Source organism: Tiliqua scincoides, chromosome 1 (genome assembly GCF_035046505.1).
Source record: "Tiliqua scincoides isolate rTilSci1 chromosome 1, rTilSci1.hap2, whole genome shotgun sequence".
NCBI lineage: Eukaryota > Metazoa > Chordata > Lepidosauria > Squamata > Scincidae > Tiliqua > Tiliqua scincoides.
In genome coordinates, this window is record NC_089821.1 from 262,935,298 (window position 1) to 262,958,470 (window position 23,173).

At 43.0% G+C, this 23,173-nt stretch overlaps 2 protein-coding genes across 3 annotated transcripts in view; one reads left to right on the top strand and one right to left on the bottom strand.

Annotated features, from left to right (window-relative positions):
- PIGF (phosphatidylinositol glycan anchor biosynthesis class F) overlaps positions 1–15,601 on the bottom strand; it is a 31,414-nt gene extending 15,813 nt beyond the window's left edge. Inside the window, exons 1-4 of one of the 2 annotated variants that reach the window (XM_066624705.1) lie at positions 15,512–15,601; positions 13,768–14,018; positions 12,896–12,987; positions 10,883–10,999 (exon numbers count right to left, since the gene is read on the bottom strand). In XM_066624705.1, the coding sequence (XP_066480802.1) occupies positions 10,883–10,999; positions 12,896–12,987; positions 13,768–13,995 (437 nt within the window). In that variant the 5' untranslated portion in view covers positions 13,996–14,018; positions 15,512–15,601. Of the gene's footprint in view, positions 1–10,882; positions 11,000–12,895; positions 12,988–13,767; positions 14,022–15,511 lie in introns of both variants that reach the window. The other variant, XM_066624697.1, reaches the window with a different exon arrangement.
- A 183-nt stretch (positions 15,602–15,784) lies between these two features.
- Positions 15,785–22,624, top strand: CRIPT (CXXC repeat containing interactor of PDZ3 domain). The gene is made up of 5 exons (XM_066611821.1): positions 15,785–15,870; positions 16,904–16,969; positions 18,566–18,620; positions 19,707–19,810; positions 21,201–22,624. The coding sequence occupies exons 1-5, from the start codon at positions 15,855–15,857 to the stop codon at positions 21,263–21,265; spliced, it is 306 nt and encodes a 101-aa protein (XP_066467918.1). The 5' UTR covers positions 15,785–15,854; the 3' UTR covers positions 21,266–22,624.
- The last annotated feature ends 549 nt before the right edge of the window (positions 22,625–23,173 follow it).

The following is a 23,173-nucleotide window of genomic DNA, read 5'->3' on the forward strand; positions in this document are numbered from 1 at the left end:
GCCCTTCATGCTATCTCCCATCTAAACCTCCCTAGATGGCGATGGGAAGTAGCTCAGTTCTGCTTTGCCATCCATTTAATCCTTGGCATTTCCAGGGTTAAGGTTGGTCCCTGCCTGAAATTCTGGAAAGGCACAGCCAGTCAGGGAGGACAATCCTGAGCTTGATGGATTCAGGTGAGTCAGAAGAAGGCAGCTTCTTGGAAATTCTCCCAGATGCTGAGGATTCCTTGCCCACCAGAGGTTTCACCAACACGATGCTGCAGAATTCTCCCCATCTCAAGCCCCATCAATAGCATCTTTAGGTAGTTTTATAGCCAAATTCTAACTAACTTTCCTGCGCCAATGCAGCTGTGCCAATGGGGTACATGATGCATCCTGAAGTGGGGGGAACAGTTCAGCAGGGGTACAAAAGGATTGTGGCTGAGAAAGTCTAGTTCTAATGGGGGAGGCTGATTCAGAACTTCAACTTTCAAAGAGGCTTATAAGATCTTTTCAAGATCCTTTCATGATGGTTCTACAGAACTATAACTCTAGTCTTCACCATGTGAAGGACCAACAGGGGGCATTGCTTCCTGGAGCTAGAGCCAGATGCCTCCCTCACCAGTCTGATGGGATTTACGTTTATTCACATCAGGAGCTGAACTTTGTCTTAAATGGGTTTAATTTCTTTTCCCCCTGCTTACAAAATTGCAAATGGAAAAAAAAAAACTGGAGAAAGTTGGCAAATTATAAGTACCCAGATTTCACTAAAGAGTCAAAGTAGTATCTCACACAGCCCTTTCTGAAGTAAGCATATATTCTAGGGTTTTCCAAAACACCTGCCTAACAAAATACAGTGGACATTTCCATGCACTGATACATGCCAATAGTATTATCTACACCAGAGTTAAACAAGGTAGATGGACACATTGCACAGAAAGGCTGCCACTGCCTCCTCTACTGTCCAGTTCATCAACAGTCATCCACAGAGCCCCCTTTACATATTCTGTCTCTACTGGCAGCGAGATTGGCAGGAGCCATGTGGAAGAGTCTTCTCTGTTGTGGCACCCAGGCTGGGAAATTCCTAGCCTGAGAAATCCAGCCAACTCCTTCTGGCCAAGCTGAAAACTTTTTTTGGCCCAGCAGGACTGGCCTGGTTGCTTTGTGAACATTATTATTTCTGTCTCTATCTGCTGCTTCTGTGTTTTTTCTTGATATTCATGGAATTGTTTTACATTTTTGGTAGTTGTCAACTACCTTTGTCATTTTGCAAGAAATGAAAAGACAGAACATTCATTTTTAAAATAAACACCCTTGTCTTTGCATGAAGGAGGTACTTCATGCAGCATGTAATTAATCTGTGGAACTCACTCCCACATGATGTAGTGATGGCCACTTGTATAGATGGGTTTAAAAGGGAACTGGACAAAATCAATGGCTGCTAGACATGAAAAGTATATGCTACCCCATTTTCAGCAGTGCTATGCTTCTGTATACTAGTTGCAGGCAGACAGCAGTGGTGGAAGAGACAGCTGCCTTTCTCTCTTACTTATAGCTTTCCCCGAAGCAGCAGGTAGCCACTGTGGGAAACAGGGAGTTGGGCTAGAATGGTCTCCCTTTGGCCTCATCCAGCAGGGCTTTTCTTATATTGCCCATGAGTGTGCACACACAAGTGTAAAAATGTAATACAAACAGCATGCACACTTAAAATGGCCAACACGCTTGCTATATCTCAAGAGAATGTTATAAAACACAGAGGAGAGATGCCCATCTGTGAACAGAGGGTGAATACTTTAACTCATTTCTGCCCAGACCACAGATGTACACATTTGATCCCTGTTGCGTAAACGCAACATTGGGCAGAAATGGCTTAAGCAGGCTCCCCTACTTGGCTTGTATCAATTTAAACAGTGGTAGAGAAAGTAAGCCCAGTGATTCTTAGTTGCCAGAAAAGTCACAGTGCTGTCACAGACAATCCTGGTGATAATTTTGAAACCAGATGGCAAAGTATTAGGAAACACCAGGCGCTAACAGCTAAAGCAATGCCTTTTCTCCTAGCTGAGAAACAGCCACAGCAGACACAAATGAAGCCAAAAGGCTGGAAAAACATTTTAAATAACAGGCACCTACCAAAATTAGAACTAAACAAAATTAGAACTAAACAAAATTAGGTGTAAACAGATACACCTGCAGAGAGTATCTCTGGTTTATTCTGTGGCTTCATTTATCCCACTATATGCCTTGTCTAATCATGATATTGGCTTGGCTTTGACCAAGTTGGAGTGCAAAGACATAAGCTACAAACCATGAAAGCTTGATTTCACTTTTTTTTTAAAGTTAGGCACACATTGCAAAAATCTTGTAGCGTGGATTGCTCCAGTTTTAAAATACTTATTGCATGTTGAGGTTTATATATCTTTACATGAAAAAAACTATTCTTAAAAAAAAAAAGAGAGAGTGAGAGAAAACAAAGTGGTTGCAAATTGTCAATTTTTATATTGGAAAGGGTAACAGCAACATTCCCTGGGAGACAAGAGCTGGAAAAAAAAAGATGACAAAATTTCAGAAAATAATCACAAAATCTGCAGTAGTGTGCAAGGAGTTGCAGAAGGCTTTTCTAATGCAGTGAGCGGGCAAGAAAACAACAGATGATGCTCCAGGTGGAGAGCATAAAACAAAGCACATTGGGGAAAAATATCCTTACGATGCAGTTTTCAATTTTAGCCGCTATGTTAGCTATATTACCACTGAGGAAACAAATCCCAAAGTCATTGTGAGTCAGTTGCTCGCCAGCAAAATGTGTTGCAACTAACGGCAAAAGACCCTGTGCTAGAAAAACAGGGTGTGGAGAGGGAGGGCATTGGGAAGAGACTCTGTAGAACTGAAAGTATGACTCCAAGCCCAGCCTCAGGCAGCTGCAGTGTCTACAGCTGACATCTGTCCAAACCTGACCACAGGGGCTTCCTGGGGCAGACTGGGCCAGCTGCGGGTGGTTGCCATTTTGCTAGCAGCCTCCATTCCCCCTCAATAATGCCCATGACCTGGTGCCATTCCAGAACACTACAGGGGGGCCGACATCCCCCACAACACCCAGGAAAAAACACTGCACCAGAGACATTGTGAGGCCAAAAAGGTGGCCAACAGCTCCCCTCCCTCCCACAGAACCTGTGCTGCTCTCATTTCTAGTGACAACAGGACATGCAGTGCAAAGAAGAATTGCCATCCTCACACATTCATCTCTTCCCCTCACCTTTTGCACCTCAGAAAAGAAACAGGTGTGGGTGAGGGACAGAAAGGCATTCCAAAATGGTCTCTCTCTCTCTCTCTCTCTCTCTCTCTCTCTCTCTCCCTCACAAAGCTGACACATCCTCTCACCCACATCATGGCATATCAAAAAGGCAAAAAGTGGAGGGACAGAAGAGAACATATGAGGGAGATGTTCTCTCGGTAGGCACTTTTCCTTCCCACCCTTCTTTGCAGTTTCCTGGCCTGGAAAGGCAAGTGGCGAATTGTAGTAAAAATCTTTTTCTTGCATGCCCTCTGGCATTCCTCCACATTCCCAGGCAAAGCTGAAAACAGCTGAGAAAGGAAAGGGAAAAGAGTGGCAAAAGAGCATGTGCAAGAGATGTCTTCCTTGCACAAGCCTCTCTTCCTTTCTATGTATTTTGCATCCTCTTTCCCGCCACTTCTGTTTACCAAACCACCAAAGACCAGAAGAAAACCAAGTACAGTACAGTTATCTGCCATCTAGTCAGGGTCACATGTGGAACACTCTTCTGCAGGAGTGAAGAAAAAGATGGAGTAGAGTATAAGATACAGAATAGAGCTTCCTAAGAATCTCAACTTCATTTTAAAATAATTGATGCAACTTTCTACCCCTTATGACTGAGAAGATATGCTTCAGCGTCTCTGCCTCCTGAAATTTCAGCAATTGGAAATGGAGGGATTGAAAAAGATTGTCAGTGTGTGGAGGTGGGGCTTCAAACACATTGCCCTTGCCCATAGCAAGCAGAATCAGAATAAACATGAAAATTATTTAAAAAAATTATACAAGTGGCAAAATTAACCTTTTCTTGGATCAGAATTGGGATTCACGCAGCACAGAACTATATTTTTTGATGCCGCAAACGATACAAAGCCCTAGTTCTACTCCCACTCACAAAATGACCTTTGGAAAAACAGGGGAAGGGGAAAAAAAACACAATTCGAGAAATATGAGGTTACAGACCTAACCTCAATTATCTTTAAAGACTCGAGGTGACCCTCCATTAGATAAATATTAACACATTAATCATCAGCCCTTGTTCTCACTAAGGTGATACACCTAAATCAGAACTGTACCACTTTAAGTTGTAGGTGAAGTCTTGTGTGACTGAATGCTCCTTCAGTACAGAAAAACAATAATCCTTGCACAGGAAACAAACAGAAAAAAGGCTAGGCTAGAATCTGTTTTCCTGACACATAACTTTCCATGTGTTGAGACTTTTCCCCCCAAATTTCTTTTTGGATAAAAGAAAAGTCTTGTGGTACCATAAAGATGAACACATTTATTATAGCATAAGCTTTTGTGAACTACAGTCCATTTCATCAGATGCTCCAAACGTTCTCCTCCATTGGCAAGCATGCATACATACACACATGGGCACAAAGATAGAGACAAACTGCAAGGCAAAGTTACCATGAAATGTAAGAGGTGCTGTATGTGACAATTCTATTGACACATGTGACAGTTTTGTAAATGAATTACTCAACAGCCAAATCCTATCCAACTTTCCAGCACTGGTGTAGCCATGCCAATGGGGTTTGTGCTGCATCCTGTGGTGGGAGGGTAATTATAGGGGTCTCCACAAGGTAAGGGAACATTTGTTCCCTCGCCTCAGGGTTGCACTGCAGTTGCACTGGGGCTGGAAAGTTGGATAGGATAGGGCCCTTAATCACAGCAACAATTAACAAGTGCAGTAATTGGTGATAACAAAATATTGTAAAAACTAGGAATCATCACCAATTCTCGCAGCTGTTAATTGCCACTGTAATGAACACATTTATACAGAACAGTCACAGACTACTGTACCCGTATTATTCACTGCTTTTTTGTGTTCCTCTTTCCTCTCTGCACATGTGGTTATGTGTGTGGTGTGTGTGGCGTGAGAGAGCGAGAGAGAGAGAGGGAGAGAGAGAGAGAGAGAGAGAGATTTCTCTGACAGGCACAAGCCTACCAGCATGGGATAACACTTTAACACATCTGATGAAGTGTGCTCTACCCCAAAAAAGCTTATGCCACAACATGCTGGGGAATTCTTATGGTGCTGCAAGACTCCATATTGCTTTTGCTGCTACCGACTATCATGGCAACCTCTCCAAAAGTAGTCACTTCAACAAAAAGTAGGTCAGAATTACACAATGAAAAAAGATATCTAAAAAAGAAGACATTCATTAAAACAAATTTTTAAAAAGGGGGGTCTAAAAGTTGCAGCTCATAGAACTCTTGCAATTTTAGAACTACAGTACTCTGGTTTTCACAATACACCCAGGGGCGGCAGTGTAACTGAAGTCCTTTAGGGAATGCAATATAAAGCACTGAGCTTGTAGGTAGGAGGAGGGCAAGACAAACAAAGATTCAAATAGCAGCAGAAACAAAATCACCAATTGTCTGTAGATGACCAAGGACTTTTCACTGAGGCTGCTATTCTAGCCAACAAAGCCTGAACAGTCTTTCAAAGAGCATTTTCCTGGCTCCATTAGTGCTGACAGCCTCTTTACAGCATTTCTTTCCCACTATGGGCTTGTGATGGCTGGTCATTAACTCAGTGACACTGGTGGTGTTGCAAGACAGCAGTATATAAACAAAGCCCAGCAGTGGCAAGCACAGGCAGCTTGCTCCTTGCAGCAGAATTAAAAAAGATGGAAGCCCCATCGAACAATTATTTAGCACAGGTTGGAACTTACTTCTATAAATTCTCTTGTGTGTACGCTAGAAATAATGTACTAGGACCAGGGCCAGGTTAAGCTAGCGTGGGGCCTATAACATACGTTATAGAGGCCTCTGTCACTGCCCTTCCCCTGCCCTGTCACATACTTTCCCCACCCTGTTCTGCCTCCCCTGCCCCTCTAGGCCTGTGCAGAGCTTACCTGCTCCAGCACACGCTGGTCTTCCATGGGTGCTGGTAGAGGCCTTCCTGCTGGCGCCTCAAAATCTTCCCCTGTTGCAACGTGCTTTCCAGCATGTTTGCAACAGCCAGCACAGGGGGGACACATGCTCTGCCAGCACTGAGGCACCACTGGATTTTGCCCGCAGCGAAGTTGCATTTGAACAAAATTATTTATTTGTATCATGTTATTAATGACGTCTGTAATGACTACATACCATGCAGCATGCAGCTCCCCAATATGCAAACAAAAGGGTTGTCAAATTGTGAGATGCTGATTTCACCAGAAACCGTCTGCGAGCATTTAGTGTGGGGTCCCTGAAAAGGTGGTGCCTGTGGCATACTTTTGCTACCTGGCTAAAAGGTGTTCTCATCCTTCCAAAAATAATGGGAGGGGTTGTGGGTTTCAGACTTTTAAAAATCGATTTATTCCCAAAAGCAAAGAACAGCTACAAATCCTCCTCTCCAAATCCATCATACCTTCTTCTGACACCATCTACCCTACTTCCTCCTCCTCTGTTTCGTCTTGGTCCATAAAAGTCCTTCATTGTCAGCTGCGATAGCCCAATGTAACCTCCAGATACACTCCAGAGGTAGTATACCTCTGACTACCAGGTTCTACATACAAACTATAGAAGACAAACCACTCACCCCCCCCACCTCAATAACCCATGCTGTCCAAATAGTACTGAAATAACATCTGTAGGGACAGGCAGAAAGCAAACTCTTTTTTGTGTGCGTGGAGGCCTGCACACTTCTGCTAGCCTGACCAGTCCTGGTGTTACTTCTTTAGTTCACAGACTTTTTTTAAAGGAAATCTTGCTATTACTGCCCTTAAGACAGTGCTTCAGCACATGAGAGAAACCACCAGAATGCATTCTGACTGGCCATAGTCTTATTGTGCTGAGTAACTTCTGCAGTACAGACTTGACATTTCCAAATAAATGTCATATTGCTGGCTGGAGAACACAGCACTCAGCACGTTCCCTGCATTGTTAATGCTTAACAGGACATTGTTGAATTTGCGTATTTAATTTAACACAGCCAACAAACATAACACAGTTCATCCCCATAGGACAAGCACTATAACAAACAAAAACAAACCAAAGCAGAACCTGAAAGAAAGAAAGAAAGAAAGAAAGAAAGAAAGAAAGAAAGAAAGAAAGAAAGAAAGAAAGAAAGAAAGAAAGAAAGAAAGAAAGAAAGAAAGAAAGAAAGAAAGAAAGAAAGAAAGAAAGAAAGAAAGAAAGAAAGATTGATTTTGCAAAGGAAAGAAAATCAGCAGAAGACGAAAACTGCCAATCAAATCTCTGGGATTAGGAGTTGCATCATAATGTATTACCTAAGGTGGGCTTACACAGATATACTGAAAAAGTTAAGCAGAGACAAGTTTCTAGATCTATTTTTTCAGAGAGACAATTCAGGTGCAGTTGGTCTTTTGTATCTAAACACATTTCAGATTTTCTTGTGCTTTTTAACATTCCAAGCCCTCTGTACATGCTGATATTCTTTGCTTTCATCTTAGACTATTTTTTATTCTCCGAAAGTAGTACCCAAATGATAGGGTTGAGTCACATTAATGTTGGGGAGGGGAAAAAAGTGATCATTTGTTGCCCTTCACTTACACATGATTCTTCTGCATGATCCTTCCATCTAGAATGACAGCTGCCTTGTTAAGAAGAGTGTCACAGTGACACTGAAACAGGGCCAAAGTCTACGTAACATGAGAGATATGTGGGGTATCTCCCAGCTTGCAGCTGTGGGAACTCCAGATGTGAACAGAGTAGCAGCATGAGGGGAGAGAAGAACCCTTCCCCCTACAGCTATTTTGATTAGAAAAATCAACACACAAGTTGATTGTGTTCACAAGTTGTGTGAACATACAACACGCAAAAATCAACACACAAGTTGCTTTTCTTCCTGGGGGAGGGAGAGAACACATGGATCCAAAATATTTTACCTTGCAGTGAGCAGAGCAGGAGCGAGCATTTTAGTTTAGAAAATGGCCTGAGAGGAAAGTTAAGCATCCGCCTCCCTTTTTGCTGATCCTTTTAGGAGCCCTCTGCAGCTGAGATTAACAAAAACTGACTGTTGTGTCTCCCACAACATAAATATTTTGGTTCACAGCAACTGGTAGCACACTGTTCCTGAACCCAAGCTAAACTGCTAGTTTTGATATTCAATGACTTAAATGGCCTGAGTCCAAAGTAAGTGAAGAAGTACCTTTCTTGTAATTTTCCACCTCATATTTCCTTTGGAATTCTGAGAGAAATGATAACCTATAAGTAACTATTAAAAAAATATGTTATCCCTGCTTCTCCCTCATCTGTTGTCTCCCTTGTGACCATTTTCTGAATTGTTAGCCCTTCAGGACAGGAATCTGTCCTCTTAATTCTTCACAGAGCACATGCGTACATGGAGAGTGCTGTATTAATAACAGCAGCAGTCACTGCCACTGCACTTTGCAGATGTACATAGCAATGTACATATGTACTTTCTTACATACATAGCAATGTGCTTTGAATGCTAAAGAATGTACTATCCCTGCAAAATTAGCAGTGTATTCACAGACAGAGAGAGAAAGGGGGAACTGGGCACAATATATGATAACTACACATTCACTGCACAAAAGATTATTTGTGTGGATAGGCTCTCTAGGCAACTTTTCTCCTGTGCCAGTTCTCCAAAAGAAATGATCACTATGAATTTTTAGCATAACACAGAGGACTGTGGCCCATTCCAAAATTGGGGCTATTCACACACTAGCTATCCTTTGCCCAAATCATTACAGGTCCAGCCTATTTATACACAAATTTTTTATACATGGATTTGACTCAACAGGAATGGCCACTGCAAATGAGAAGGAATGTGCTGATCCCTAGAAAAGGGAAAAAATGCACCCCTTTAAAATCAGTTTAAAAAAACTGAACAGTCCTTTAACAATAGCCTCCTTAATATGAGAGAGAGAGGGGGGGGGCAGCTGGCTGACAATCCATCAATCCTTCTCTCTCCAGGTGACCCCTCCCTTCCCCCTGAGCATGTGAACGAAAGGTGATCACTTTGCATTGGTGAAGGGAGGGGCTGAGTGAAGCGCTTGGAGGAGAACTGATTGATGGATTGTCTTCTTAATGACTCTTATCTTACATCACAAAGGTCAGCAAGGCTGTTTTTAAATCACTGGAGCAAAAAAACTTTGTTTTTAAAATGGATTTGCTATAGTGCATTTTATGCCATCCGCTTGAGTGCTTGGAACGGAACCCACGCGAATAATGAGGCTCCACCTGTACTACATATGCGAAGGATTTTTTAAAAAATGAACATGTCTTTTTAAGGGAACCAAACCTGATCATTCCTTCCTGTTTGATTTCAATTCTTATCTTTAAAACATGTCCTGGTCATGGCATAAATAGCTTAATAACCACTTTCTGAAAATAGATTTTCAACAAACATCTACTCACACTCTTGCTTACAATTCTCTACTTACTCATGAAAATACTAGGCAGAAGCACATCCAAAAGTTTTAATAATTTTAGACACTATTTTGATGAAGTCACTTGCTATTGGTTGAAGGTAGGAATCTGTTGTTCCTTTCCAACACATCTCTCATGTGGTCCTTTCACCAGAAGGTTCTGAAGAATATCCAAACTTTGTCCCAGAGGCAGATGTTTATCACCTTCAACTCATGTTAACTTTTTGGAAGAAACTAGATTTATCAGAGTTTCGTACATTTAAAGTCAAATGACGCAGGACTAGTTTCCAAGGGTCTAAAAATGAACACACTAGTTTGCTACTGGTGGTTATGATTTTGGGTTATGGAGGGTTTTTAGCCTGGTAAGGATGCCTGACTTTCTTCTGGGCCAGAAAAGGGGCATGGGAGAATTTGAGGCTGAATTCGGATGCTGTAGCATTGCTGAAGCTAAACAGGCATAGATCTGCTCAGGTCTTTGGATGGAAGACCACTGCAAAGCCTACATACAAGCAGAATATGTTTAAGGAACATTATGATGAAGGTTCATAGCTTTGTAGTCAACGATAAGTACATGCTTTATACACAAAAGCTCCCAGGTTCAATCCTTGGCACCACTAGTTAAAGGATCTTGTAGCAGACAGCAAGGAAGACTCCTCTCTCTGCCCAAGACCTGCTGCCAGTCAGAGTAGGAAGTACTATGCTAGACAGATCAACTGGCGACTCAGGACAAGACGGCTTCAGATGAAATGATCAGAAAACGACAAACTGTCTTTTGAGAGAATTGGCATGAGGTCTGAGAGATTCGCCACCCCTTTTCTGCTTCTTGGGAGTTCAGTGCTACAGGGACAAATCCTATTTCCCCATTCCTTACAGCTTGAAGCCAGGGACTCACATCAGGCCTCAGAGTTGCCTGGAGATGTCACAGGCAAGAGCCTCTCCCCCACATCCTTTTGGCTTAGGGAGCAAGTTGGTGGCAGACACAATTTGTGGCCAGTTATCAAGAGCAGCCAAACATTTGTTGATGCTTGCTTATTTCACCTGACTCTTCTGGAACCAAAAGCAGTTTCATTTTTTGTTTGGCTACAACGTGGCAAGAAAGGGTTAGATACCCCCTCCCCAGCATGGCATGATCCCAAACTTGATCCTTTCCCCTGCAGCTGCTATTTAACTTACAACAAACAGACATACAGACACACCTGCACCCATGTGCAGTTCATCTATGCATTTAACATACCATGTCGCCTGCCCCCATAAACACAGCAAAATGAGAAATCTGCAGACAACCTACCCATTTTTACTGAACACTCTGAGCCAGACCTGAACATTTGGCCCCAGCAGACACAAGCAGTGCAAAGTAGTATACGTAGATAGAAGAACTGCAAATAAGAAGGTCTCCAGTACTGACCTGGAAAGAATTGATGCAAGACCAAAAGGTTAATGAAGCCATCTAAAGGAGTACTACTGTGAATGTAATATTTCTGCCTACTAGAAATGATACCAAAGGGAAAAGGGACAAGACAATTCAGGGACCAAAACTTTCCTGTTACATAATGACCAGGAGAAAGGGCCACTGAGGAAAAAAACCAGGGAAGAGCCAAAGGCAACAGGTTCCAACTAAGCTGATGGAAAGGGTCATGAACTTTTCTGCTGCAGCCGATTACAATGAATGCTAATGAGTCCTGGGGAGGCAGGACAAACCCAACAGAAACTACAGGGAAGTGTTTTAAATTTCTACAAGTTTCATGAACTAGAGCAGTGATTCCCAAACTGGGGAGCCTCCTTACCATGCCACTGATCTCCCCCAAACTGCGCGCTGGCCAGCTGCCTCTGGATTCAGTTGCCTCAGCAGGCTTTGCGATCGGATTTCCGGGTAGACATGGCTGGCGAGCACACAGTTCAGGGGAGATCTGCAGCACTGTAAGGAGGTTCCCCGGCAGAACGGAATGCTCAGTTTGCGCCAAGGAAGCCTTTCCTGGTACGCAGCTGCCTCCAATTTGGAGACCACTGATGTAAAGTGTTTTACACTTTACATTACACCCTCAAGCAAACCAACAGGCATTGCTCTAATATGTGCTGGCTTTGGCAAATGGTTTCAGACAGAGTGACCAGACAGAATGGAGAACAGAGAACCTTTAATCACTGTACAGAAGAGAGAATCTTGGCAGTTGCAGCTTTTTAAACCTTCCAAGTTGAGCTGCACCTGTCAACATTCCATCTTCTATACAAAGTTTAAAAGTATAGGCACTCTGTCCTCCATTCTATCTGGTCACCCTGGTTTCAAAATAAACTAGTATTTTAGGGCAGTGTTTCTCAATCAGTGGTCCGGGTACCACCAGTTGTACTTGAGATGGTGTCTGGAGGTACTTGTGGGACCCCCCAGTCATCAGCTGCCCAGCAGTGAGACAAACAACATGATGCGACAAATGTCAGCAGAAGGCTTGGCGAGTAGCACTCCAAAGCTTGTTTTTTATGCACTCTAAAAAGCCCTCCTGTCCACCCTGAGCCTCTCACTGGTGTTTGTCACATTGCATCAGGTCTCTCGACCCCAGTTACTTCGGGTGGTACTTCCAGTAGGTGAATCATGCAAAGTGGTACAACGAGGGATAAATGAGAAACACTGTTTTAGAGGATTTTCAATCTTAACATTTTGAATGCAGTATATTATTTCCAGAGGGTTCAAATGCATTGTTTTTTAAAATCCTAATTCATTACACTTCAATTTTAAGTCTGCTTAGAAATAAGTAGAGGTGTTTGTTTCTGGTGACTGAGATTGGCTTACAGCCAAAGACTTACAGAACACAATGAGCTTATTTCTGAGTAAAATAAGTAACACTATTCTCAAATGCCTCTAGAAATAAGTCCCTCTGAAGCCTAGTTGTTACAGAGATGTGTCTGGGCTGTACCACTTCAGACTACAAATGGGATCTGAGTGATTGACTCCTTCTCCATACCAAACACACACATTGGCTTCACACAGTAAATTAGATATCAGGGGAAATAGTTCTGGCCTAGGCTTTTCTCCTTAATGTCTCGGTGGTTTTATTTTTTAAAATATGGAGGAGGATTGAATCACTTACATACTACTTGCAATCTGAAGTGGTACAAGCCTGTCATAGGATTACCCCTTTTGTAAATACAAGGAATCAGTTCATTGGGAGTGACTTTAAAATAAGCATATGCATAATTGCTGCTTTAAAGGCATGTAGTATAAGGCATGCAATCCCAGGGAGACCTAGGTTCAAATTACTAAACACAATTTGGCTTTACGATTCATATGAAGCTTGCTTTGGCAAAGACTTACTCTAACAGTGGTGCACCATAAAGAACAATGATTCCATGGAACAGGATACAAGATGTGAAGAAGTATACACAGCATCTTAAAAACCGTGCCACCTTTTCAACAAAAAGAAAAAAAAAGTTTATAGATTACTACACAAATATTTGTGATATTATTAAATATTTTCTGGTGCTTTTTGAAAAATAACATTTAGGACATGTGAAGCACTCTGAAACCTCAATTATTTTAATGATATAATAACTATTATTATAATGAAAAATATTTATAAATTGCTTTTTAACAATCTGCATCATCAAGTGCTTACATCTCTACCATTGGAACAAATGAGTCTTAACCATAGTTATGGCGCAATCTACAACCATAGTTATGGTGCAATCCCGCCTAGTGCCAGTACATTTAACACAAAAGTTGTATACAAGATATTTTATATACCAAGTTGGATGAATGGCCTATGTAGACCCTTATGTCTCTCCTTGTCAGCAGAAGATAAGGTCCTTCCCATCCTAAATACCTAAAGTCTCTCTCTCTCTCTTTTTGAAAGATAAGTTGTTACTCTCTCATTCTTACAGTGCAACCCTAGACAGGTATACTATTCAGTAGGACACCTTCCCACCCAGGAGTATAGGATTGCAGCCTTAGCCTTGCTTCTGAGTAGATATACAGAGGATTGCACTGAGTATAGGATTGTAGCCTTAGCCTTGCTTCTGAGTAGATATACATAGGATTGCACTGTAAGTCTCCCATCTGGTCTCCTTTACAGGACTGTTGAAAAAAATTATAGCGTTAACGTATGATGCATTTTATAGTCCTGAAATGTGGTACTACTATTATCTATAACGAATAAACAATTATGTTTTAATAGGATTAAATCTTACCTTGTGGGCAAGAGAACTTCTTCTAGTAGATGGATTTGGTTTGAGAATAATATATAAAATTATATTTACAGTAGCAACACTCGCTGAACAGATGCACAACCATGTCAGGTGCGTTCCCAAGACTGAGAAGTTCTCCAAAAACAGAGATGGAATGACGGTTGTTAAAATTATGAAAAATATAAACACGACATTGGAAGACAGCAGTCGCTTTATTTCTCTGTCTTTCATGGTGTTGTTTCTTCACCTTCCACCTGCTGGGAAATAAAATTGAGATACTTATATACATACACATGTCCACCTACGGCAGCAAGATGAAATGGATCGCTAATTTAAAACCATATCACCTTCACATTCTCCTAAACACCAACAGCAAAACTCTAAAGAGGCTGCAGCAAAACCGTGAAACTCAGTGGAATTTATTGTTGAGTAAGGGCCCAATCCTATCCAATTTTCCAGTGCCAGTGCAACTGTGCTCATGGGGCATGCACTGCATCCTGTGGTAGGGAAGCAGACCCAGACATCTCCTAAGGTAGGAGAACATTTGTTACCTCAGGGCTGCTGCACTGGTGTTGGAAAGTTGGATGGGATTGGGCCTTAAATGTGCACAGGATCAGGAGGAATGAGAGCACATTTCTAGTTTAAAGTATTTAGGTTGCAATCCTATATACACAGTTGATAACATAAGAAGAGCCCCGCTGGATCAGGCCAAAGACCCATCTAGTCCAGCTTCCTGTATATCACAGTGGCCACCAGATGCCTCAGGGGGCACACAAGACAACAAGAGGCCTGCATCCTGGAAACCTCCCTTTCATCTGGCATTCTGATGTAGCCTACTTCCAAAATCAGAGGTTGCAGACACCCATCAGGGCTTGTAACCTGCAATGGAAGTTTCCTCCAGAAATTTTTCTATTCCCCTTTTAAAGGCATTCAGGCCAGACACCATCACCACATCCTGAAGCAAAGAGACAACTCACATGCTGGGTAAAGAAATATTTTCTTTAGGCTGTTCTAACTCTCCCAACACTCAAATTGGGAGTGTTCTTTTGTCTCCCACACAACACCAGAACTAGGGGACATCCACTCAGATTATGTCCACTGGTCTTCTGGTGTTGGGTGAGAGGGAAAAGAACATCCCTCTATCCACTCCAGTTTTAATCCCCACTTCCACTGAAAGTTGCTGCTTTCAAGCAAATGTGTCAAAAAGAGTATACACATCAAAAACACATACATATACACACACACCAGGGAGGTGGGGTGGGTGGGGCGGCAGGTGAGGAAGACCCACATGCTGTGCTTGCACACGTCACACAGTGGCAGTGATGGCACTTTTCAGAGGACTACAGCAGGGGAGGCTCTGCCTCCCCTGCCACCACCCCCCCCCACCCACAGTGTTTGACACACTAAGCTGCAAACCTATCCAGACTTACTTGGGAGTCGGCCCCACTGAGTACAATGGGCTTTCCCTTTGAGTATGCATAGGATACTCAATGCATAGGATTGGACTGTTACTTGGGAACAAGCTCCATCAAACTCAGTGGGACTTCTCCCTGAGTAAGCATGTGGAGGACTGAGCTGTCTAGATGGCAGACTCAGAGGAAAGAGGGCTTGCTTTGAAGCAGGCGACAGAGCCCAAGCCTAGGCAGGTCTACTCAGAAGTAAGCCCCATTAGAACCAATGAGGCTTACTCCTATGTAAGGGTGGACAGGCTTGACACCAGAGTGCCCCCGCCCTCCTTGCACCTCACCTGTCCGTCTTTCAAGGGCCGGTGGGCGGGGCCTCATGAGGAAGGTCATAGGTCACCAGGAGCCGCCGTTCACGCTCGCTCTCCCCGTGACTCACAATGACGCGACTACGTCAGCACGCCTGCCATCACGTCGAAACGCACAAGATTCTGCCAATCAGACCAAAGAAGGGGCGGGACTCTTTGGCGAGCTCCTCCAATGGTAGGCGCAAGACGTCCGCGCTCACCAATAGACTGGATGAAGGGGCGGGGCCTCTTCAGAACCCGGAAGTTGAAAGCTTGATACGGGGGCGGGCGGCGGAAGCGAGGGGCGTTGTTGTGGTCGGCCGGCTCTGGGATCGTCGTCATGGTGTGCGAGAAGTGTGAGTGGGGGTCGTGGTGGGCGGAGACCTTAAAGGGGCTGTTGAGGGAGCGGCTGGGGACCCCTCAGCGCTCGTCTCCTCCGAGGCCCTCGTCTCTCTGCCGCAGGAGCAGAGGGATGCCCGAGCAGCCCGCCTTGGGGGTGACCCGGGTCTCTGAGCAGGGGGAGGTTCTCTGGGAAGGGGGCGGCTCCGGTGTGGCTGAGCGAGTCCTTGTTAAGAGCGGCCTGTGCTTGGAGGAGGCTGCCAGGCTTGCCTCTGCCTGAGTCACTGGGCAGGGGCTGCAGCTGCGCATGCAGAGGGCCCAGGTGCGGTCCTGGCACCTCCATGGAGAGCGGAAGAAGACCTGCGCCAGGCACCGAAGAGCTTCTGTAAGGGGCTTCTCAAGCCTGTGCCCCTGTTTTGTTGGCGTTGGCTGGAGAGACTTCGCGCCGGCCTTGCAGCCCAAGAGTTCAGGATCTGGTGGAGCAGAGCCCTGGTTCCTCCCCCCACTCCCTCCCTCCCACGCCCCAAGACTGCTTCTCAGTGGCCAGCTCTTTGCGACGGCAAGGCCTTTCGGACGCCCCAACTTGTGGGCCCTGGCCTGTTTCCCCTCAAGGGGCAGGGCAGCCAGGAGGCAGTGGCTTGATCCCCAGGATCGTGCTGCTCAGGGGTCTGCAGGGGCTTGGGTACACTTGCCAGAGCCTCCTTCGGCCTCCTGGGGGAGCGGGGAGCCCTGCGTGACTGTCTGCAGGGCTGTCTGCTCCCCGAAGCTTCACATGTGAAAGTGGAGTGATCGCTACACTCCCCTGCCCTGCTGCCTCCCCCCGCCCTGCAAGAACTTACTGTGGCTTTCAAACTCCCTGGGAGCTTGAAAACCACAGGCCTGTGGCTTTATGGTCCTAGGAGCACTGAATGCCTGTAAGAAAATGATGTCTCTTGCCAGTGATCAAATAGTGAGGCTGTACAGTGGTAGCTGACGGGCAGCGAATCAGATCTGGAGTGTGCCTCTTGCATCCTTTGTTCGGTGCTTCAGTGGTTATTTGTTTCTTTGCAGGTGAGAAAAAACTTGGTACAGTAATCACACCTGATACATGGAAAGATGGTGCGAGAAACACCACAGGTACTTTAAAAAAACATATAAAAATATATATCACTGCAGCAGATAGCTATTTCTTGCTTTTATTTAAATAACATTGGTTATTGGTAAGCCTAGGATCTTAGTGGATTAAAGTATGATGTCTTCATTTCAAAATTGCTTTTTCTTTACTGTAATATCCAGTGTATTCTCCCAACAGTCAAATGGTATAGATATTGTGTGTGAGCGTGAGGAGGGGCGCTGAGCGTGAGAATTGACTCTAACTTCTTCTGTTGATTGATTATCTGCCTGGGCCCCACAAACACAGGATTACTGTTAGCAAAGATTATAGAAATAATTTCTGAGGTAATACAAATGCTTAAACACATCAAGGATCCAAAATAAATCTTTTGATTTTTGCCCTCCCATTATGTCATTTCCTGGTTTTGGTCCAGGGATCCAGTTTGCCAAGCATCTCTTGCTCTAAGACAATAGCACATTCCTTAGGAGTGAGCAGGGACTAATTTGTCACTTCCTTGTGCTGAGGAATATCCACTCTCCAGACACTGCAGGCTTACTTCTCCAACTGTAAAGCATTCTGCAGCCATACTAGACGGTGTGTACTGTCTTCCTTGCATTTTCAAACCTGGAGAAATGGTGTACAGAGCTGCCAAGAACAATTCTGGGTGGTTCTTAAAACTGAGATACTCCGGAGGGGCTGGGACAGGCAGCTGGTAAGGTGATGAGGTGTAGGAAGAAAAAAAAGACAGGCGGATATGTTATGCACCATTGTTTGCATATCTTTGAAAAATTTTTGGTGTTAAGAAAAATTGGATTTGTACCAGGAAGTGCCATTGACTTATGTGAATTAATGGCAGTAGTCCTTGTCTCCCAGTGATGCACTTCTGTGAAGTCATGTTAAGGTTTATGACTTTACTGTTCTGTTCTTCTTGCAATGGTAGTTGAGCAAGTAGTCTTTTTTGCCTCAGGAGTGTGGGCAATGTAAATGTGGGGGAGGACAAAGCATGTACCAGATACATCGAGAGCTATCATTTTACAACCCAATCCTGTGCATGTCTACTCAAAAGTCCTGTAAAATGCAATAGGACTTTGTTCCAGAGAAGTGTTTGTAGGACTGCAGCCTTAGTTGATTGATGAATGTTATTTAGTTAATGTTAATATTAAATGTGTATTTAAAGAGTCTGATGGGAAAAAAATAAGTTGCTTTTATTTTTTCATTGTGTCTTCTCAGCACAAGTGAGGGAAGAAGGTAGGAAAACATCCCTCGCTTGTGCTGACCATCAGAGAACATCTCACCAGATGTGCTGGATTCAGTGCTTGAGTAATTGTTGGCTTTTTTAATCTATTCACAAAGTGTCAATTAATTGAATACATTATTTAACCTAGCCCTAATCAAAGTTATTTTTTTTTAATGGTCTCTCTGAAGCATCTGGATAAATGCAGTGTATCCCCATAAATTCAGTATGTCAGACAGGAGAACTCACTCTGACACTTGGTGACCTCACATACTCATATCAATTGTTGGGTAGTGTAACCATGCAAGAGAGGTCACATCTTGGCATTGGTTTAATTTATAATATTTTGCAAATTACGTTAAATCCTACATTTTTTTTTTTATAGAAAGTGGTGGGAGAAAACTAAATGAAAACAAGGCTTTGACATCAAAGAAGGCAAGGTAATTGGTGTCCTAATACATTTAATGATAATATGGCAAAAGATGAACACAAATGCAATCCAGTCCTTCCCTTCATCCTCCTGAATGTTGCTTCCTCCATTTCTATGCCCTCTTGTCTTTCCTTCTTCACACTGTATCCTGTATTGCCTTGACTTGTCTTTCTCTCCACCATCTCCCTGGTTCCTCTTTTAATCCACCCCCACCACTCTGGCTTTTATATTCCCATCCATTCACAGTATCTTCCTCATCTTTTCTCTAATACATTTCACTCTCTATCCCCCCCCCTGCCCTCCCCCCCCCAAACCTTTTTCCAGTTTAGGAGCTTCTTCCCTGCTGTTCCCCTTCACTTATATCTCATATAAACTTTTTGGTCTGCTGCCTTTGCAAAAAAAAAAAAAAATCTTTTTTCTGTTTTTCTTCTCTTTCTTGCACCTTGTCAGCTGGCAAGAGTGGGGTCCTTTGGGTTTGGGGTTTTTGGAATGGCTGGTTTTCATTTTTTTGACTGGCCATATGAAGGCTATGTATGCATATTGAGGCAACAGTGCATGACTGGAGAAGACACTGATGAAGTGGCTGGCTGAGGCAACAGGATTTGTTTTTAAGCCAGTCTTTGAGACTGCATAAGCTTCCCATTATTGTATGCTAGAGAGCGAATTGATTAGCTGCTAATCAGTTGCTGATAAGAGACTTCTTATAACTCCAGCCAGGATATTTTTCTATCTGTCAAATTGACTACTTAGGATCTTTTCCCCTAACCCAAGCCAATCCCGTTGCTTCCTATAGGAATGTCAGTTTTCATTTACACATTTTTGATATACACACAATTTTCCAGAACCTAATCCCTGCAGAATTGACAGCTGCCTGTATTTATTTGGAAGCTGTTGTTGTGCAGGATGGTCTAAAATATTTGATAGAGCAAAAATGAAAAATTGCAAGTGGGAAATGTTATTTTTGTATTTCATTATTAATCTACCCCTAATTGTCTTTCCTTTTATCCCATTCCTCTCCCTGGTATAATCAGACTATGAAAGTAAATAGGGACACTTTTTGTATGAGTAGATAATCCAATTATTTTTGTCTTTCTAGGTTTGATCCTTACGGCAAAAACAAATTTGCAATATGCCGCATTTGTAAAAGTTCAGTTCATCAGCCAGGCTCTCACTACTGCCAGGGATGTGCATATAAAAAGGGTGAGATCCAATATTTCATAAATATTTCTTTTGCTCATTTGTTCTTCTCATCAAAGTATATGTGTTCTTTCTTAGTATATAAAGTACACAAATATTTCAATTTTATCACACGTTGGTCTAAAAGCAACTGAAATGACTACTCTGAGGCCACTTTGTGTTCTGTGTCTTTGTTGGGTCTCTTCTGTACTCCAAGTTACTACTTTTTCTTATTGCCTGCACCTGCTAAATATAAGATTTTCTCTCTATTTTATTAAAAGACTGTTAACAATTCTTCTTGATTAGTTTTCATTGTATTCCTACTAATCTCCCTTGACTTCGTGTTAAATAAGTTGTCTGTAGGGACTATTAGTGAAAGACTGGATAAAAATGAAAAAAGTGAAACTACACAGTGTTCCACCTTTTAATTCATAATGGAATAGACTTGCATCAGTAATATCACCTATTAAAGATAAATGTAAAGATATATCTGACATTTTTCCATCTTGCTGACTGAAGCAATACCCATATAAAATGTTTAATTTAGCATGGTAGGCCTCAGTATTGGAACAGGAGGGGTGGTAACAGCTTGTGCAATTTTATCCACACACTCTACAAGGAGGAGGTGGGACATTAGTTCCTTTCTCTGTCATGAATTAACTTCATGAACAGATTTTCTGCTTGGTGTGCTAAATAACACTTGGGTCAATTATCAGAGCAAATTTTAAAATACATTTAGGAGACATTTTGTATATCCATAGAACACCACTTTCGGGTGGCCCCTGCCTCTGTTGTATAGAAGCGTCATGCTTTTGAAGAACTGCATTGAATAGAATTGTCAAGGGGCATCTCTGCCTTGTCAGCTTGCTGTCTAACAGCCCAATCCTGAGCTGCCTATTCTGCCGGGACTGCCACAGTGCTGAAATGGCAGCCTTGGCATCCTATGTGCAACAGGGCTGCCATTGGCAGCTCCTTGGGGGAAGGAAAGTAGCCCCACAATAGGCTACTCGATTCTGTGGCAGCCCTTGGGCTGCTGTAGAATCAAGAGCCTCCATGTCGAGCTGCACAGCCTGACATGGAGCTCAGGATCCTGTGGAATGCTGCCTCCCCCCCACGCCCCCCCACCTCTCTGCCTCCTGGCGGTTTGGGCAACCGCAGAGTGGCGGAGCACCAGTGTTCCGCCAGCGCAAAGGGCTCACAAATGTGCATTATAGCATGTTTACGACAGTGCTCGCTGTTGGTAAGCTGGTGCACACTGTTTAGGATTGGGCCCTAAGTGCCCTGTTTTATTTCTTTGTCTTTTTTCTGTTGTGTAATTATTTAAGCTGCCATGTTAGCCAAGATAACCTAAGTTCAACTAACTGGATTAGCAGGAAAGGTTTGTTTCAGCTTTACTGTTCTCTTTTTTTAATAGGCATCTGCTCAATGTGTGGGAAGAAAGTCTTGGATACGAAAAACTACAAGCAAACGTCTGTTTAATTATATGCTGTGAGGTTTTTATTGACCAACTTTGAGTTGAAAAACAGCTAATGGACATTATCAGTATGGGATGGGGGGCAGATAAATGATGAAAAGTCTCCTTCAGAATTTGCATGGACTTTTAGTTGCATTATTTGCTCTGACAGTAAAACTCGGTAAAAAATATAATTGCGTAATGGATTGGTTACTAACAGAATAACAGCACTTGGGTATATCCTAGTTCTGTGATCTAGTCACAGTTACTTGTGAGATTATGGATAAAGTGGTATCAAAGGTAATTTCCTAATGGCAATTGGTATTATAGATATAAAAATATTTAATATCAATGTGCTAATGTTATCTACCTAAAGTTTCAAAAACTGCACATAGATTGTTTAAAGCCAGCGCTTTTCAACTTTTCTTCCCGTGTGACCTGCTGTCGGAAATTAGAGGATCTGTTGCAAGATGCCGAGTCCTCCAGCAGTGAGAGCTGCTGTTGAAACTGATACAAAATAACTTAGTGTGCAAAATAACTTAATAGTTGGCCTTTGGTATTCACAGGGATTCTGTTTCCGGACCCCCTGAGGATACAGATGATGCAGATGATGGAATCTATTTGTGGGGTCCATCAGAGGACCTCTAGATGCAACCAAAAGCACCTTCCAGCCATGTGTGGGAGGGTTCTGAGATCCTCCCAGAGGTGTTGAAAAGACACTTCCTGTTTTTACAAAAGCCGGAAGTGCCTTTCTGACACCTCCAGGATGTGTTCTGAGGTGTGGAGAGGCCCTCCAACACGGTTTCGGAACCTGTGCCGAGTCAAATCCATGGATTCCGAACCTGCTGACAAAGACAGCCAACATGTAATGCACAACTTGTGACCCACCAAGCAAACACAGTCCACCAGAGACTCAGTAATGCAGTTGCCTGCATAGAACTACAAAAACGGGGTTCTCAAATACCTGGATGTCATTGTAGAAAGCTTCCTTGAGTTTAATTGATCTGATTTCTAAAGGACTGACGTTTAATATGGGTTGATACTGTCAGCCTTACTGTGTTTAGATTGTAATTCTGTATACACGTACCTGGCAGTAAGCTTCACTGCACAGTGGAATTTGACTTTCAAGATCCACTTGAAAGGATAGCGCTGTTTTCTGGACTGAAACTTAAAAGTTGCATTCATAAATCTAACATGCCATTCTTTAGCCTCAAGATGTAAAATTGAGGTGATACTTGTACATAAACTGTGTATATAGTGTTTCTCGTTTGTTGCATTAAAACAGAGAGACTGCCCTAATGTGGGGGTTCTAGTGTTTTCTTGTGTGCAGTCTTTTGTTTCTAAGCCTGTATTTTTAGTCTATTAAATGGTTATAATCTCTTGTATATTTCTCTTGTTCCTTCTGTCCTGTGCAGCACATGAGTACTTCAGGATAAGATCATAGGAGAAAGAGCTAGGTCTGTATTGACCTTGTTGCTTCCAGCCATGTTTTAGGTACAGTGTCAACATCAAGAGTGGGTTAGGAATGCCCATGGCCCTCTACCATGTACATACCTCACGTTGGGCTCTTGGAATAGATTAGGGATTGTGCTGGGTCTCGACTCATTTTTCTGCCTAACATATTCCCTGTGCTCACAGAGCTGCTCTTCAATCTGGAATTGGAAAGCTTCAGGTTTCTGATCCTGGTAGATTTCAGCAAACATGCAGAGACTGCCTTGTGAGTTAACTCTGTAAGCTGCCTTGAGCTTTCGTGTCAGGATTGAACATATTTTTTAAAGTATTTATATTAATGTTAAATTAATACTTTTTAAAACAGTTCAGAAATAGTTGGCAGGCTTAGACAGTGTGGTTATGATGTGAAAAATCTACCTCTGCATATTGGGTCACATTCCAAGTGCGGGGGAAATGGTGAGGCCCAGCACACCTGGTTAGTT